This window comes from Pagrus pagrus (genome assembly GCF_965226575.1).
Source record: "Pagrus pagrus genome assembly, chromosome: 4".
In the NCBI taxonomy this organism is placed as follows: domain Eukaryota; kingdom Metazoa; phylum Chordata; class Actinopteri; order Spariformes; family Sparidae; genus Pagrus; species Pagrus pagrus.
The window spans coordinates 35828000-35846946 of NC_140188.1; the positions used below are offsets into that span (position 1 = coordinate 35828000).

An 18947-nucleotide genomic window follows, 5' to 3' on the forward strand; every position below is an offset into this window, starting at 1 on the left:
GGAGGAACCCTAGGGCCACTGTACCAATGAAGGTCTGACATCTGCTCTTAGGATTTCATTCCGGTACCTACCAGCAGTCAGGGTACCGCTGGCTATGACATGGAGGTCTGTGCGACCCTCCAAGGATAGGCCTCCCCAGACCATCACTGACCCACTGCCAAACCGGTCATGCTGGATGATTTTACATGCAGCATAACGTTCCCCTTGGCGTCTCCAGACTCTTTTAGTCTCCTCTATCACAGCGGTGGATAGGAGGTTGTGTGGCTCGGGCACCACTTGGCGATGCCTAGGCCTGCTCAGTCGTCTCCTAGATTGACACACTTTACATATACTATAATTTGTATCAGATTGTCTGTCAATGCAACTTGTAAACTGTGATTTTGTTGCTCTCTTCTGTACATGCGACATTTATTGCATGTCTGCCCCTTTCTGGGAGAGGGATCCCTCTTCTGTGGCTTTTTCCTCACTCGAATCGAGGGTCTTAGGACAGAGGATGTCGTTTACTGTACGGATTGTAAAGCCCATTGAGGCAATGTGATTGTGGGCTATATAAATAAAACTGATTTGAGTCTGTTTCTGACAGTTTGGTCAGAAACATGCACACCAGTAGCCTGCTGGAGGTCATTTTGTAGGGCTCTGGCCTGTCCAGCTTTCCTCGTGTAACGACCACTCTCCTGGTATCTCCTCTGTGCTCTTGAGACTGTGCTTGGAGGCACAGCAAACCTTCTTGTGACAGCACATATCGATGTGCCATCCCAGAGAAGATGGACTACCAGATCAGATACTTTTACTTATGTGTGTGTATGTATATATATATATATATATATATATATATATATATATACATATATATATATATATATATATATATACATATACACACATATCTTGTCTTATATATATATATATATATATATATATATATATATATATATATATATATATATGTAGGTAGGGCAGGTGTGGTTATTAACAATTAATAATTACTAAAAGTAATTAAAATAATGATCAAAATGATTAATAAAACGGGGAACCACCCTGGAATCAGGGACCAATAACCAGACTGAAAAGCTGTCTGAAAATAAGGGTTCACTTTAAATGTAAATATGTGTTAAGGTTAAAGGTTAAGTTAAAGGAACAGTGAAGGAAGTGAATCCAAGCACTGACCATCACAACCAGCAGTGACCACAAAGCATATGCACAGATAATCACAGAACACTGCTCTGTACAATATAACAGAATTTATTAATGTTAGCAAATTGATCATTAATACTTCAATCAACAAACATCTATCATTCAACTACGGCAGCTAAACTATGAAACTAAAACTCTAAGAAAAACTGTGTGTGTTTGTGTGTGCGTGTGTTTATGGGTTAATGGAGAGAGAGAGAGAGAGAGAAAGAGGACTAGAGAGGCTCAAATCAGCTTGTGATGAGCACAAAGAAAAACAAGCAACAAGCATAATGTTTTACAGTGTGAAACCAGCAACAGGTGCACAAACTCACAACAATGTAGCTTACAAGCATACAATACACTCTGCCCAGACTCCAAATACGCCTCACTTGTGATCGCATTAGTAGCGGTTATGTGTCCGTCTGCCTCCTTAATCCAGCTCACTTTCTTTCCATGGATAAAAGTGTTGGCCGGCTCAGCATCCTGAGGGCTGATGAGGGCTGCTGAAACAGTGGAGTCGACTTGGGCAAAGAAAAAGGGGCAAAATTGTCACTTTCTGAGGGGCCCTACTCCTTCTGCAGGGATGAGAGATGCTGGGTTGTGCAGCTCTCCTCTGGATCAGAAATGTGTTTGGTAAGCACAGGACAGTTTTGACTCATCCAGCGAGAGCAAAGACTTGCCCCTAGGCGGAGGTAAAATCCATTGGGTTGCCTTTGAGTAACAGCTGCGCAGACAAAAGCTGATGTTTCCAGCAACATGTTACGATGGGACTGCCTTGAGTTGGGGCGTCAGCTGTGCTTTAAAGTCCTCCGGCATCCGGCTGTTGCGGAAATTAACGATGCGCTCAGATGCGCTTTCAGACCTCAGACAATAAGGGGGACTGTGGCAACCAGGCGCCAGCTACTGGACACTAGGGTTGGTGCACCTTCCTTTGTTTACCAGGCTTTGTTAGTGCAAGGAGACCACATGTTGGGCTTTGGTCTACATACAGGTCCCTCTATTGTTAGAACCATGTTGTTAGATATGCTAATTCTGATTGATGTCAGCATCATTTTTAGAACAACTTGTGACAAGGGCAACAAAAGACTGGAACAGTGTTTGAATGCTCAGAAAACACCTGTTTGGAACATCCAGCCCCATCACTGGGTCATTAGCAACAGGTGATGGGGGAAAGGTTCATTCATTTGTGAAACACTTGATTGTACAATGCATATTACTTCATGGGATAGGTTTGTTTGCAACTGACTAAATTCTGTTTTTATTTTTTACGTTATCCACAATATCTTAACGTTGATGGAATTAGAGTTGTATTATGAACAGATTTGTGTTAATCAAGACCTTGTCCTACCTTTCACTGGCTTTCATGACTTCCTCGATGTTGGAGAACAGAAAATGCATGTCCGATTGGCTGAGAGTGTTGATTAAAACAGGGTTACGCAGGAAGTGAGTCTCTAAAATTTCCAAACTCTTGTAGTAGGATGCTTCAGAGGTAACAAGCTCAAACATGGCCTAGAAAGAAAAGCAAATCATGAGGCCACATTAATACTGCACATCCCTAGACCATGTGAGCAGAGGATATGATGAAATTCTGCTTAAGTTTGATGTCTTGCTGGTGAGGTGTCTGTGTCACTACACATTCTGGGCTATGATTTAATTGGTTGTGAATGTAGGAGGCATTCACAACATATGTTCTTCTACGCACGGAATTCTTTATTAGTGTGAATGCTTCAAAGCATTCACACTATTGTTCTTCCGGAATTTATTAAAGTTATTATTAGTGTGAATGCTCCAAAGCATTCACACTATTGTTCTTCTGGAATCTATTAAAGTTATTATTATTAGTGTGAATGCTTCAAAGCATTCACACTATTGTTCTTCTGGAATTTATTAAAGTTATTTTTAGTGTGAATGCTGACACAGCATTCACACTATTGTTCTTCTGGAATTTATTAATATTATTAGTGTGAATGCTTCAAAGCATTCACACTATTGTTCTTCCGGAATTTATTAAAGTTATTATTAGTGTGAATGCTTTGAAGCATTCACACTATTGTTCTTCTGGAATTTATTATTAGTGTGAATGCTTCAAAGCATTCACACTATTGTTCTTCTGGAATTTATTAGTGTGAATGCTGACACAGCATTCACACTATTGTTCTTCTGGAATTTATTATTATTATTATTAGTGTGAATGCTTCAAAGCATTTACACTATTGTTCTTCTGGAATTTATTAAAGTTATTATTATTATTCCTGCTTCCGTACATTTTTGGCTCGCTTCACCTCCTACAAATTTTGAGCTACAGAAACCATTCAACTATCAAAATGTTCAGCTCGTTAAGGACATGATGGCATCCATTTTTCTTTTTTCTATCTTTCATACTTTTGAAAATATTCAGCTTTTTCTGCAAAATTTTCCCCATTCAACCTTATGGGGATTTTTTCAAATTTTGCTCTGCTACTACTTCAGCATACGTTCAGCTATAGAAACCGTTCAACTATCAAAATGTTCAGCTATTTATGCTCTTTCAGCCTTGTACTTTTCAGCTTTTTAGCTTTTCAACTTTTTCAAATATTCAGCTTTTTCAAAACTAAAACCAAAATTTTTTCCCATTCATCCTTATGGGGATTTTTTCAAATTTCATTCTGCTACTACTTCAGCATACATTCAGCTATAGAAACCGTTCAACTATCAAAATGTTCAGCTTTTTAAGCTCTTTCAGCCTTGTACTTTTCATCTTTTTCAAATATTCAGCTTTTTCAGAAAAAAAATTAATATGGAAGCAAATGGGAAAATCTTCAAATCCTCTTCAAAACTCATCCACTTTCAAGCTCTTCTGCTCCCTCATACTGTCACGTATAATATTTGCATAACATAATCCAGATTGCATGTGTGTATGTCTTCCAGCATTTCAGTGCACCGATAATGTTCGTGCCAGTAACACTCATGCAGTTTTTGTCTCTATGAGCTTTCAAACACATTCTCTATGAATTCAGTTATATTTGATTTAGATTTGACCAATGAAACATCCTACTAGTTTTTAAAATTAATTCATATTTACGATTCATGCTAGTATGCTTAAAGTCAATGTCGTTCTGATGGTATAATGTTTTTTTCAAATTAAGACATCCATTTTGGTGGTTTACTACATAATGCACCAAATTCTTACATTTTCTTGATAAAAAAAGTGCAACACCTGCATTTTGTAATTACTGATGCAATATGTAAGAACTTATTACAAAATGCGGCAAAGTTTATTACATATTGTGTTCAAGATTTTTATTACAAAATGTGGCAGATTATTACAAAATGCGGCGTTATTACATAATGAAGTGAACATTTATTACTTAATTACATAATGGGGCGTTTTTACATAATGTGGCGCTACAGCTACTTGTAGATTTCCTAGATTGGAGAGGATTTCTAGTAGAGCAGAACTTTGTCAGATATTGGGCGCACTGGTTCGGACGCAGGGTTGAAATCTGTTTCAATAAAGATTGCTCTATCCATCTCACCCAGCCTCGCCTCCGCAGATTCTTTTATCATCAAACTACACGCCGACACCTTTTGTTGAAGACAGCCCATAAACAACACTGGCATAGCCGTCAAAGGCGCATACAGTATAAAGCCTTCTAATTGCAACTGACTTCTTTCTGTACTGGTTTTGTTAGATCTTAGTGCTGGATTTGACACCATTGACTATCACATCCTCTTACAAAGACTGGAACATTGGCATTAAAGGAGCTGCATTGCATTGAGCAGTCTGTACAGGTTAACAATAAATTCTCGATACATACCAAATTTGGTTCCACAAGGTTCGGTGCTTGGACCAATACTAATTACTCTACATAGTATATATTCATAGTGCGCATGCACCACCGTGCATGCAGTCTGTTGCGGTTGCTCCTGTTTGTTTTTATACTTGACTACTTTTTAGCTTCTTATTTAATATATTGTTTTGACTTTTTTGTATTAGCTATTACTCCTACCCTTTCCAAACATACTGGTGGAGAGAGTTTTGGCCTTTCTTTTTGCTGTGAAAGTACTTCCTTCACTCAGCCGAGCCATTGTTGCACAGCAACTACACGGCTGCATTGTTTACATGAGGGATCAGCTGTTCGCTATGAAGCCGGACGGCATGGCGTCCAGATCAGCAGACATCCCCGAAGAGATCTGGAGAAGGACACCCAGAGGCTGCAGGGGAGGAATAAAGCTGCTGAATCCAAGAGCAAGGTAGAGACAACGGAGACTTACGGACAAGAGGAGTCATAAGCCGTGTCTTCCCTCTCTCATCATGGGCAATGTGAGATCGCTGGCTAATAAGATGGAGCCAGGAGTCAGAGGGAGTACCGGGAGTGTAGTTTAATGTGCTTTACGGAGACATTGTTCTGTTTGCCGTTGGACTCCAACCATATTATCTGCCTCGGGAGTTTTCACATGTTGTTGTGGTGACTGTTTACATTCCTCCCTCTGCCAACCCAACATCGGCGTGTGACGTCATCCACTCCGCCATAGCCCGGTTACAGACTCAACACCCGAGTGCATTCATTGCTATCTCGGGTGACTTCAACCGCGTCACCATGGATACAGCACTGCTCAACTTCACACAGTATGTGAGCTGTCCTACCAGTGAGGAGAGGACCCTGGACTTGCTGTATGCTAACGTGAAGGATGCATTATTCTAGTAGAATGTACATTTCTTTGTTCCGTTTGTGTTGTTCTTGCTTATATATAGTTTGTTTTTGTTGTTGTTGTTGTTGTTGATGATGATGATGATGATGATGATGATTATTATTTTTTTTTATTTGTTTCTGCATATTTCTGGACTTTGAATGGGAGCAGCTGCAATGCAAGCAATTTCCCCTCGGGGATCAATAAAGTATTTCTGATTCTGATTCTTTAAGGAAATACTATTTGGAAACAGCTTTCACTGTTACGCAGATGATACATAATTAAATTCTATCAAGCAAGATGACACTAATCAGTTGACTAAATAACAGGCATGTCTAAAGGACATATAAACCTGGATGAACTGTAATTTATTGCTAATAAAATGGATACAAAAATAAGTTATTTTGCTGGGCCTATAACATTTTAGAAACACATCAGCAGAGCGCATATCTCCTTCAAGGTTCAACAGTCCCCTTTAATTCAACCAAACTTAGTCCAATATCAAACTTGATAGCCCTATATCAGTCTAAATCTCAAACCACTCACAACTGCTTAACCATAATTTAAGAGCACAAGAACTAGGATCCGCAGCAAATTATATTCATTCATAGATACAAGCCACCCAAAAATACATGGCATTTTTCATCAAGATCCATGCATTATTCCCCAAGAAATTAATGATAATGTTGGAAAACGTGAAAGTGACAAATAATTCCTGGATCTGTCCCATTATCCAAAAGTTTATGGAGTCTAATCTGGGCCAAGACCCATCCTCCATCCAAGTTTTGTAGAAATCCATTCAGTAATTTATGTGTAATCCTGCTGACTACTAACCAAACAACCAGCCAACAAACAAACAAACAGACAGGGACAAAGCAATATAACCTCTGTGGCAGAGGTAATGATAAAGCTGCATTACTCTGTAGTGGTATTACTCTGGTGCATTGGGGCATTTGAGGGCTTTAATATGCTCAAAAACTCAGTCCCCTATACATGGGCAGCCCCAAACTTCATACATTCTATAAGAACACATTTACATGGAAATATTCAGCTATAATCATAGTGTCTCCTCATGGGTGCTGGAAATGTCTTCTAAACTGTGATGTACTCCTCCTAGCCAGACGACCTGATCTGAGTCAAAAATGGTGAGTTAATAATTCACGAATAACATGGTGAGTTAACACAAGCTTCGCCACATCGCTGTAGCCTGTAGCCTCTGGTGTGCCGCAGGAGAATATGAAGAAGTGGAGCCTGCTAGAGGGAACAGCCTCAGTGAGTTATTCAGCAAAAACAATGATGCAGAGGCTCCAGAAAAACAACTTTTATCATCAGCTCAAACAACAGCGCCTGAAAGACACAACGTCTGTGGCAGAGAAAAGAAGCAATGTAAAAAGAAGCTAAACAGGAGCACTTATTGTCGGGGCTTTCAAACACTGGAGACAGCTGTGAACCAGTAAAGAGCTGAACTCGCAACGTTTCTTTAGACCACAAAGTAACATCTAATGTTGTCTGTTTACTGAAACATATCTTTAGTTAACTAAGGACAACACAAACTGTAATAGTCAGGGTGATGTGACTGTTTTCCAGGTACTGTGGTGGTGCTAAAGCTGAGCTAAGTCAGCTGTAATGTAATCATAAGATAGAAGTCTTATTTTGACCAGCTATATTCTTGCTCTGCTTTCAGTTGCCTTTATTTATAACAGCTGACTGTAAGTTGCGATTGTATGGACCCAGTAGTAGACCAAATACTGTCATTCAATTCTGAATACTGTAACAACTTGGCATTACGGTTATGAGACTGTTATGTAACTTTGATATTCATTTTTGAGGACAGTACAAGGTTTATTACATGTGTCTCACTGTAGCAGTGACACTGTGAGATATTGTATACAGTCAGTAAATCATGAACTTCTTGCTCCAGGAAAGAACATGGAGCAGCTCTGGCTTCTACTCCCATGAAGAAATGACCAGGCCTGCAGAGCTGGAAGTTCCTGCTGTATCAAGTATTGGAGTGAAAGTGACAAGTAAGTCTAAAGTGGCTGAGGATCTCTGAAGATGGTTGTATTTTGTAAACTTTGTGTTATAATATATATAGTGTCAAAATTACTTTTGAACACAACTGTTTCTTAATTTCTTCCTGAAAGAGGACAGATGGCACTGTGATGTATGTATTATGAGTACTGACATCATCTGAGTGGAATAATGAATAAATCCTTTATCCTTTAAAATCTGACTAATCATATCCTACATGTAGAGAGGGCTTTACAAAAAACATTCAAACCACTGCAGAGTTCACAATGTATATACAGTATCTTAGCTGGATCACATCACTGTTCACACTGTATAATAAACACAGTACGGACATGTTCTAATAAAAACAATGTGTCTAAACTAAACTAACTGTCCTGACACACCTTTGTCTTTTTAGGAGCAGAAATCCAGTCCAGCCACCCCTAGCGATGAATTACCACCCTGCCCTTTATTCTCATCTACAGCTGGTCTCATCAACAAGTCCGCCCAGTGGACATCTGTCCCTATACATTACATCAGCTGACATCTTTGACCATCATCCCATGATATATATTCTCTATACTGTAACCTTTTGCACATCCCATGATGAAGAGGTTTGCACAAAACTGTACACCTTTCTGAGTCTAAAACATACACGCTTGCTATAGTATTTTTTTTTTGTAATTTTTGTATTCTATATTTCTGTTCTTGACTGTTGCAGTAATTAGCCATAATTTATTATGCACCAGACACCAAGAAAAACTTCTTCCTCTCAAAAAAGAGTGGCATTTTAGGGTCCACTATTGCACTGATATTTTTGTAAATTTTGTAAACTTTGTAATAAATGGCAAAACATGAAAGGCTGTTTGTGTTGACATTAACTAAAATTAAACATTCAAACCTGTTGGAAAGGCTTGGAACTAAACCTTGAGAAAGGCGGAAATACTGTCCCTATTCATTTGAAGACGGTGGCTGGTAATTACAAATAGGTCCTTTAAACAACTCCTAGAGCTTTAACCTGATTGACTTCTAAATTTCAATGGCCAATCTTAACACTTTTGCAATGAAAAGTCTTTGTTTAACAGTGTGGCCGTGGCGGAATGGCAAATATCGATAATTTGCCGTGACACGACGTTGCTGTAATCTAGCCGTACATGGTCAAATCTGAACAAAACTTCCCATGTTTAGGGGTTGGGGGTCTGACAATCTTTATTTAATTTACATAAAAGTCATGGTGCGGTCTATCCTTGCCATCCTTAAACGTAATTATAATTTTCTCTAGTACCAATGCAAGAAGTTATTATACTTTCTATGCCAAAGTAATTCACCTTTTGAGGGGCTAAATATGCTTTAAAACTCACAAAACTTTGCACAAAATTCAAACGTGGTGGAAAGTTTAGTATTTTATGGGTTTCAGTGATGGCCAGGGCACCCTAAAAAAATTTACATGTCAATATTCAGTTATAATCACAGCATCCCCCGCCAACAGAAGGAAATTTCCCACCTGACGGTTCAGGTGGGGCATTGCCACTAAGTGATCATGTGAAATGGCACGGTGTGACGTACAATGTTAGATGTTCCCTGTCTTGTTTAGTCAGCGATTCAGCTAGCTCCCACAGTCATACAATAAAAATCCTCATCTCATCTCATCTCATTTTCATGTCCGCTTATTCCTTATTCGGGTCGCGGGGTGTTGCCGCTTTATCCCCCCTTTCAGGGGGTTGCGGGGCTACTGGGGCCTAATCCAGTTATCAATGGGCGAAGGCCAGGGTACACCCCTGGATGAGATGCCAGCTCATCGCAGGGCCCTCTGATGGCAGAGGCTGCCTCGCAAGGTGCCAACTGCGCATCAGGAGCAATTTCGGGGTTCAGCATCTTGCTCAAGGATGCTTCGGCATGTAGCTCAGTTCCGCCCAGGGGAGCTGGGGTTCACCTGCTCTACCCACTGAGCTACAGCTGCCCCGACAATAAAAATCCTGCGATATTTAAATACCAAAAGAGGTCTGATGGTACACATTATAACGCTGAGATCTGTCGTTTTTTTATGCGTTTCCCCCTGATTTCTACCTAAAAATTTAAAAATGTATCTGCTGACTGTTTATAATCATATGGATGCTGTTTTATTGTGTTGTGATTGAGATCCTGACCCACCATGCATCTTGGAAAGTGACAAAGTTTTTGTTCGAAAAAATCACGTCACATAATCACCACCAGTCAACTGAGGGAGCCGCCTGGTTCTCACTGCTGGGTACAGACCAGCTACCACATTACTGTTGTTTGGTCTTGTAGCATTGCTTTGTTGGTTGAAGTGTGTAACATTTCTTTTTTATTTGATGAGTGAAGGATCTTTTTTCAGACTGAACGACATTAGATGATCACAGCCCTGTCCCTGGCTGCTGGCTTACCTTTTCACACAGATGTTATCTCGCCTCTGTAACGTTCACACAGATGGTGAGGAGGAAAGTCAGCGCAAAATTCTGGCCTTCAAAAAGCAGTGTGAATGGGGCTATTGATTGCTAAGCATCTCCCAATGCTGCTGGGATTGCGGAAGCAATAAAAAAATGACTGGAGACGTGGACTTCCCGATTGTTGCCCAGAGTTACAATGATGGTCAACTTTCTGGAGTGTAACAGCGCATGAAAAAGACCCACCCATATGCAACGTACATACACTGCTTAGCACACAGATGTAATCTGGTGCTTGTGGAGTGTTGTACTGTCAACCGCAGTGAAAACATTCCTGAACGTCATTAGTAAATGGTACTCTGTATTTGCAGAGCCTTCAAACCATCATTGGTTCATTGAAATCCAGAAATCACTTCATATGAAACAAAGTGAAATAGCGCAGCACAGTGAGACAAGATGGCCTTGCAAGTGGCAATCTGAGAATGCAGTTAAAACTCACCACTCCGCAATTACAGGATGCCGAAGAGAAATAAGTAACAGAAGACAAGTGGTCTGTGGAGGCCAGAGGTCTTTATGACCATATGACCAGAATTTCATTCATTACATGTCTCATTGTGTTTGAAGAAACACTGTGTGTGCTTCAGAATGAAGGCAGATATGTGGAGTGATGTGCTGACATCAGTGAAACAGTTATGCCAGGACAACTGCTTCGACCTGGGGATGTAGAAGACCATTAGTGCCCTTGCACCCAAAAGAAAACGGACCACAAACCACCCCACTATCCTTGGCAGTTTCCTGATTACAACTACTTTGGGTCAAAGAGAAACTGGCGCACAATTGTCACAGAGTGAGACACCTGGATTTCAACAGCACCTGTACCTCCTCGATACCCTCATCAACAAACTGGAAAGATGATTCATGGGAGAGTCTATGCTGGCATGTCCTGCAGTGTTCAGATGTGACAAAAATGGAATTGAACTTATCATTCAGAAATACGCACAACTGCTGAAAATACGCGGTCTCCTTGTTGGAGCAGAGATGGACATTCTTAAAATGTCTGCTGCCACACCTGTTTCACCTGAGCATTTTCAGAAAGCTGTTAAAACGAACTGCTATAGAAATCCACCTCTGAGAGAACTTTTTCTGCAATGAGGAGAATTTGGAACTGGCTGCGGTCACCGATGGGAGAAATAAGGTTTTCATCACTGACAGTTCTTCACATTGAGGACTGAGGAAGAAAATACACATTTAGAGTGACGTCTGAGAAGTGCCCTCTGATCTCCAGACATAAATGTTGATTCCTGTCTGTCTCCTAAACCCTGTAGATACACATTTGCGTAACACCAGTTAATCAATGGATAGTTAATCAATGGACAGACGATTTGATCACTATGTTAAATGTGTGCCCCCATACTTCCCCCACCCCCTGCTGATCACACTCTCCAAAGAGCAGACCCCCCTCCCTTTGCATGTCTTTTGCATACCTATTGTTTGAACCTGATTGAATCTTCTTTGTTCTTACTGTATAAAATGCTACTGTTTCACTTGCTCTGGGTTCACTCACTGGCTCAGTCCACCAGTCTACCGGTAGACTTTGAATAAACACATCACCACAGCAAACTACTCAACTGGACTTGAATGATTTCTTCAACAGGACGACATAACAGCAAAGCTATCACCTGAGAACATAGTGGACATATAGGAGTGCAAAAAAGGCATTTACTCCTTCACTAGTTAAGACACTGGTCATATAGGCTATTTTACAAGCCTACTGTAACAACAGGCAACACTGTTGCTGAACATGTTCTAATTGTGAGTGTGTGCACACAATAAATTTAATACGTGTGAGTATATGTGTCAGTTTTCAATTACACACAAAATTAGTTAATGTGTACACCTATACTAAAAAAATTAAAATGGTACAGGGAAATGAAAGCTGAACAACTTTATGGTTGCCAGTGAGCTTCAGTTGTGTGCGCTCATGTGTTGAAGACAGATAGCCTATCCTACGCAAGCCTATGTCTGATATAGTACAAGGTGGTCAGAAAGTAAATGTATGTCCTGTTGTCTGACACTATGGCATGCTTGGCTCTACTGTCTTCTGTTATTTTAATGCGTAAAAGGCACGCAATGGTTGAACTGAGTGTACTCAGATTGTCAGATTGCCCCCCGGGCGCAAATGTCAAAGTCTGCCTATGACAATGACATTCTCCTCCATTGTACATAGTCGAATCTGGCCAAAACTTCAAATGTTGTATTAGAGTCCCAGCTTGAAGACATTGAGATGCCAATATTCTGTTACAGTCATAGTGCCACCTGGTGGCAACAGGAAATTAAATTTTTCTTTACTTCTTATAGCAGCTGCTGCAGCTAGTTTGACCTACATATATGAAATTTGGTACACATGTATCGCACCTACAACAAAGTTTCTCGGTACCATGACCTAAACCCAACAGGAAGTCAGCCATTTTGAATTTATTGCTAATTTTTTGGCAATTTTGACGTGCTGTACTTTAACAATCTCCTCCTACAGCTTTAGGCCCATTTACTTGAAACTTTATCTGGGCAATCTTAACATCTTTACGATGAAAAGTATTAAATGCTCGAGTTTTCGCTGAATGGTGCCGCAGTTTCACTTTAAAACATTAAGTGCATGTAACTCCATTATACATGGTCGAATCTTCCCCAGACTTTACTCTTTTGATAATGGTCCCAGCCACATTAACATCTCAAATTTAGCTAACAGTCGTAGTGCAACCTTGTGGCAACAGGTAATAACATGTTTGTTTTTATTTTACTTCCATTTACTCCTGCTAGTAGGTTGACCTAATACACCTCAAATTTAGTCAGAGAATCCTAAAGGCCTTCATGATGGTATATGGTGACGATTCTGAGTGCTCATTGGACACTGATATAGTAGCAAGAAATTTTTCCCAATGAAAGAGGAAATTCTTAGAACTTCTTTGTAAATGGTCCAATCTTTCCAAAATGTTACATGTTTAATCAGAGTCACACCCAAAACACTTCTACATGTCAATTAGGAGGTATAGTCATTGAGCCACCTGCTGGCAACAGGAAATAAACCTTGTCTGACTATCATTATTTAATTTACATGAAATTTTCATGGTACGGTTTATGCTTCAAATCAAGGATGTTCAGTTAAACATCGTTCATCACTGCTTGCAGTTTTAGCTATATTTAATTTCATATATTTCCATTTCACCAAAATGTTGTCATTGTACTCCAAAGGATTTGTTCACTATTATTATTTTCCAAACTCAAAATGCATTTTTCAGGGGCTAAAGGTGATGGAAAATTCATGAAACCTTGCAAAGTTGTCACCGTTCATGAAAATTAAAATTTTCAAAAAAAATTCAAAAGCAAAGCCTCCACTGTATTAGTTCAAACTGTCCCAAACTTTACATGTTTGATAACTGCCTCGGCCAGTGCCACCTATTAGCAACAGGAATGGAGATGTTTTATACTTTGGTGTACTTTGTCCCCAGTTTGCCCACATTCACCTCAACTTTGATCACAAAAGCCTGAAGACCTTGATGATGCATTGTACCAAAAGCTGTGGGTTTTTGTTGAATGACTTGGGCATGGCAGCATGGCAATTTTGAGGTCATCATGAAACAGGAAGCTGTTGTTTCTCACACATACTTTATCCAATCTGCCCAAAACTTTACGTGCTTGATAAGAGTAATGTCCCAGAAAACATCTACATGCTATTTTTTTGGCATAGTTTTAGTGCCACCTGACAGCAAAGTTACAGGTTATATACTCTTACCAGTAACTTCAAGCAGATTAACAATACAATACACCTTACCGATGAAACGTTATCAAAAGGTTGTGCATAAGTTGAACAGTATGGATGTGGCAATGAGTCAAATGATATCATTTTGCCAACAAACAGGAAGTTGTTCTAACTTGCAGTTGAGTGTATTACAGTGTATCACATTGTGTTTTAAAATTAAACATCTGTGTTGCCAGTCTATTCATAATATTTTATGTTTTTCTCCTGTCTGGTGTAGCTAAGATAACAATGATTGGTGAAACCTATCAAGTAATGCTCACTTCTTGAATGCAATATTCTATCACTAATGTTTATATACAGTATATCCAAATCACATTTCACCCTCACAAAACCGCTTACCTCTTGCATTATGATTTCTTTCGGTGGTAACTGGGTGAGCAGGCCACTGCCCTGCACAGCTTCAAGATTCTGCCACAAGCTCAGTGAGCGAGCACTGTTCCTCAGTTGCAGCTGTAACACCGGCGGGGACATGACTCTGGTCCCTGACAACACTGTCCCTGCTGTGACCACAGGTGAAAGGGTCTCACGTTGCCGCCGTAGCTCGATCTCCTGCAGCTTGGAGGTGTCTCGATATTCCTGGTATAGGAAGGCTGTGGCGGTCACACACACACACATAAACTGATGATATCATAACACAAGTTTTCTAAGTGTCCATTTAAAAGGTGAGATAGATAGATAGATAGATAGATAGATAGATAGATAGATAGATAGATAGACTGCTCAAAAGGGAACACTTTAATCACACATCAGATCTTGATGAACCAATTATTCAAGCTGAAAATCTTTACTGATTGTATAATTTGTTGAGAACAAAATGACGTAACAACGATCAATGGAAACCAAAATCATCAACCCATTAAGTGCTGGATTCAAAAGTAAAAATTTGAAATCACAGGCTCATCTGACTTGCATAAATTTAATCAAAACCAACTAATGTCACTCAGTAGTGTGTGTGTCCCCCTGTGTGCATGTGTGCACTCCCTCCTGTGAGCTCCTGGACAGTCTGTAGCGGTATTTGGCGGGGTCTGATTCACTGATACATAACGTCCCATAGGTGCTCAATTGGATTTAGGTCAGGGAAACGAGAGGGCCTGTGAATGACCAGGAACTTCCTGCACACTCTGGCCACATGAGGCCGGGCATAGTCCTGCACCAGGAGGAACCAAGGGCCCACTGCACCAGTGTAAGGTCTAACAATTGGAGGGATTTCATCCCGGTATATAACAGCAGTCAAGGTACCGTTGGCTATGACATGGAGGTCTGTGCAAACCTCCAAGGATGTGCCTCCCCTCCTTTTCTTGCAGCACCAATCAAGCTGCATGGTGCTGGGCTGTGAGTACAGGTCCCACTAGAGGACGTCGGGCCCTCATGCCACCCTCATGGAGTCTGTTTCTGACAGTTTGGTCAGGAAACATGCACACCAGTAGCCTTCAACAGGTCATTTTGTAGGGGCTCTGACAGTGCTCCTCCTGTTCCTCCTCGCACGAAGGAGTAAATACCGGCCCTGCTGCTGGATTGATGCCCTTCTATGGCCCTGTCCAGCTCTCCTCTTGTAACGGCCAGGCTCAAGACTCACTTGAGACTCTGCTGGGAGACACAGCAAACCCATTATGACCACACATATGGATGTGCCATTCTGGAGGAGCTGGACTACCTGTGCAACCTGATTGGGCTACTGCCTCTACCAGTAGTGACAAGGACACTAGTAGAACACAAAACTAGAGAAGAACCGGTCAGGAAGGAGAAGGAGGGCAATTGTCTGTGGCCACCACATGCAAAAACATTCCGTATCTGGGTGTTGTCTTGCGTTTGGCCTCTCCATTGCACCTGTTGTCACTTTCATTTGGGACCTCACCACATGGTGCTAACATTAGAGGGGCCTGCATGTAAATCAAAACCTAACATGCGGCCTCCAAGCACAAACAAAGCCTCGAAACAAAGCGAAAAGTGTGCCAAACCCAGTGTCCTGTAAGTGGCACCTAGTTGCTACATTTCGCCAGGTTTGAAACTTCCCTTTCCCATTGACTGGAAGTGCACCAGAAGGCACCGCCAGTTCCGGCGCAACAGCCTGATGCACAGAGATGCCACAACTCACGGCAGACCCATCATAACACGTTGCTGAAAGCAGTAGTTTTAAATGCCAACGCCATTCATCCATGCGCAGGAAACGAGCTGGATTACCAAGGCTGACGGATAGGCTTTGGCGATTGGACGAATATATCGCCAATCAGCGAGTCCATCACGGTTGGTTTCATTTTTGGCGATTTTTGGGCCGATTTTTGTAATTTTATTTTGCTTAATTAATGGTCTGCCCCCACAGAATGCAACACGGTATGTAGTGTAATATAACTATATAACCATATATAAGTAGTTAGTGGATAGTGACAACTGGTAATATAAAACTGAGATGTTAAAGAAACTAATCAAAATGGGAAGGAATCGTAAATGAATGGTTAAGACATATGCTACTCAGCACTAGTTGATTAAACATGCACCTATTGATTGAATTGATGATTAAACTACTGTATTGTGTTAACTTGGAATAAAATGTAACCACACATGTACGAATGAAATTATGTAACACACTGTAATATTTTTAAAGTGCAGAACTGAGAAGGAGGAAAAGCTAATGGTGTATTCTGAAGAGAGGGCCTGGGTTTTTAAAACTGAAGAAAGGGCCTAGGTTTTTTAAAAAAACCAAGATGAGCTAATGGTATCAGGCACGTCCGCAGCACGGCCAGGTGCAGTGGAAAAGTTTGGGACTTTCCATGGAAAAAACCCAGTGTCAGCAGAAACGTGCAAGAGTAGGGATTGGTTGAGGCCAAAAGGCCCAGCCCCCTCTTTAGTGAATAAAAGGAGTATGTTTTGCATTGAGAAGTTGGGTCTTCAGATGAACTTTTGTCTGTATGATCTCATGCTTAATTGTCGACAATTAAACATTATTTGCACTCAGCTTTTGAGGACTCCTGGAGATTATTTCGTTTTATTGGCATCTTTTTGAAACTCTGAAAAACCGTTTTGAACAAACAAAGAAGAAGAAGTCGACACGACAGGTACATATAGTTCATAATTACTATGTAGAGCACAATTCAAAGTGTGCGCGTATTGGAACTGGCAGCTTCACACATGATTTCCGACGAGTCTTTCACAAAATGGCGGAGCTGAAAGTAACATTAATTCATTAACCATATTTGAGAACTTCATCAAAAAAAGATGCAGGTGCAGTTGTGCACCCCGATCGTTATAATAGGACAGGTATGTTATCATGATCTCCCACCTGTTTGCTCATTTAGAGGCTGTCAGCGAACGTGTCCTTCTGCAGCCTCGCCCCCTGCGCCCGCAAAGCACACCAAACTTTTTTGCTGCATTCATGTGGTGTTGGAAGATCCGAGTTGCCGAGTTGTTTTTCTGACATGAGGTGGCGTTCATGTGAATTATCCCATTCTGAAAGTCATTTTTTGATTTTTTCCAACATCACATGAATGCAACATCCCCCCCCCTTTTTTTTTTCTCCACCACACACACAACTGCTGAATATATCGGCAAACCATCGGTTGATGGGCTGACGGTGACCGGTTGGAAATTTTTAACATATCGACCAACCCTACTGACACACTAACCGCCATGAGAGTGGTCACAAGTGAGACTTATTAAGCGTCTGGACAGATATTAGAGATTTATAGCGTGTATTGTACGCTTTTAAGCTACATTGTTTGTGAGTTTGTGGACTGCTGAGTCCAATTTGTTGCTGTTTGTGCTTGCTGTTTGCTTTTCTATGTGCTCATCAGGAGCTGATTTGAGCCTTTGCACTTTGTGGATGTAAGTGTTAGCTTTGCCATCGTGTGAGCGCACGATAAGTTGCATTTCTATCAGGGAACAAGGACCAGTGGAAGGTGATTCGAGCCTAAGGGGGTTCGCCTGCATATTAGGGCTGTCAAAGTTAACACGATAGCAACAAATTAAGGCAAGTAACGCTGTTTTAATTTTTTGACGCGTGATCAACATGCATACAATATGGCCTTGGCCCGGAAATCAGGAACCGATGCAGCAGTAATGTTGTGGATGGCAAGCAGAAACAAACCTCCTTAAGCAAAAATGGATAGAGAAAATGGTCAGATCTAAAACAAACAGACCCCCCCACTCTCTAAAGACTTTAACACCAGTGCAATAAACCCCCACCCTAGAACTGAAGTGCAATAACCCCTCCACTATCACCTCATTTAAATAAATATCCACTTGAACCTTGTGTTATTTATCTTCTTGTATATATTTTTTAATACTATTTTTATGTATTAATTTTATACTTGTTTATATTTAATATCTATTTGTCAAACAAAGAGCTGCCATCCATGTTTCGTTGTTTTTGAAACAATGACAGTAAAAAAAATAAAAAAATCTAAATCTAATCTAATCTATTCTATTGCAAGTGTAAAGTTGGACACTACATTGTGTTATTATTACTAAGGAATGTTACATTCAGGTCATTATGCCCCTCTGTTGTTGCTTGTTGGGCTTGAGTTTGCCATGTTATGCTTTCAGCATATTTTCTGAGCAGGTACTGCATGCTCTGAGGTTATTCCAGAGAATATTCTGGATCGACAGTCAGGGTGTGCATTTATAGCCAATTTCAGCATCAGACCTACAGATACCAGGCAAGCAGTGCTGACAAGAAAAACGTATATACTAAGACATATCAGGGGGCTACTCAGTAAGAGACAGAGGTAAATTGTGTCATCTATGTCCTCAAATGTCCTCTCCTCAATATTGAAAAAAACATCCCTAGTCTGCCTAATGAGGTCTCACTGGCCAACATTTCCCCTGGATTCAATTAGCAAATAGGCCTACAGGCCTGCCTCCAATTATGTTGGCCA

At 40.6% G+C, this 18947-nt stretch overlaps 1 protein-coding gene across 3 annotated transcripts in view; it reads right to left on the reverse strand.

Annotated features, from left to right (window-relative positions):
- ngef (neuronal guanine nucleotide exchange factor) overlaps positions 1-18947 on the reverse strand; it is a gene marked incomplete at its 5' end in the record, with an annotated part of 159513 nt that overhangs the window by 63643 nt on the left and 76923 nt on the right. For all 3 annotated transcript variants that reach the window (XM_084350029.1, XM_084350031.1, XM_084350030.1), the window contains 2 exons: positions 2522-2682; positions 14416-14666. In XM_084350029.1, the coding sequence (XP_084206155.1) occupies positions 2522-2682; positions 14416-14666 (412 nt within the window). The remainder of the gene's footprint in view (positions 1-2521; positions 2683-14415; positions 14667-18947) is intronic.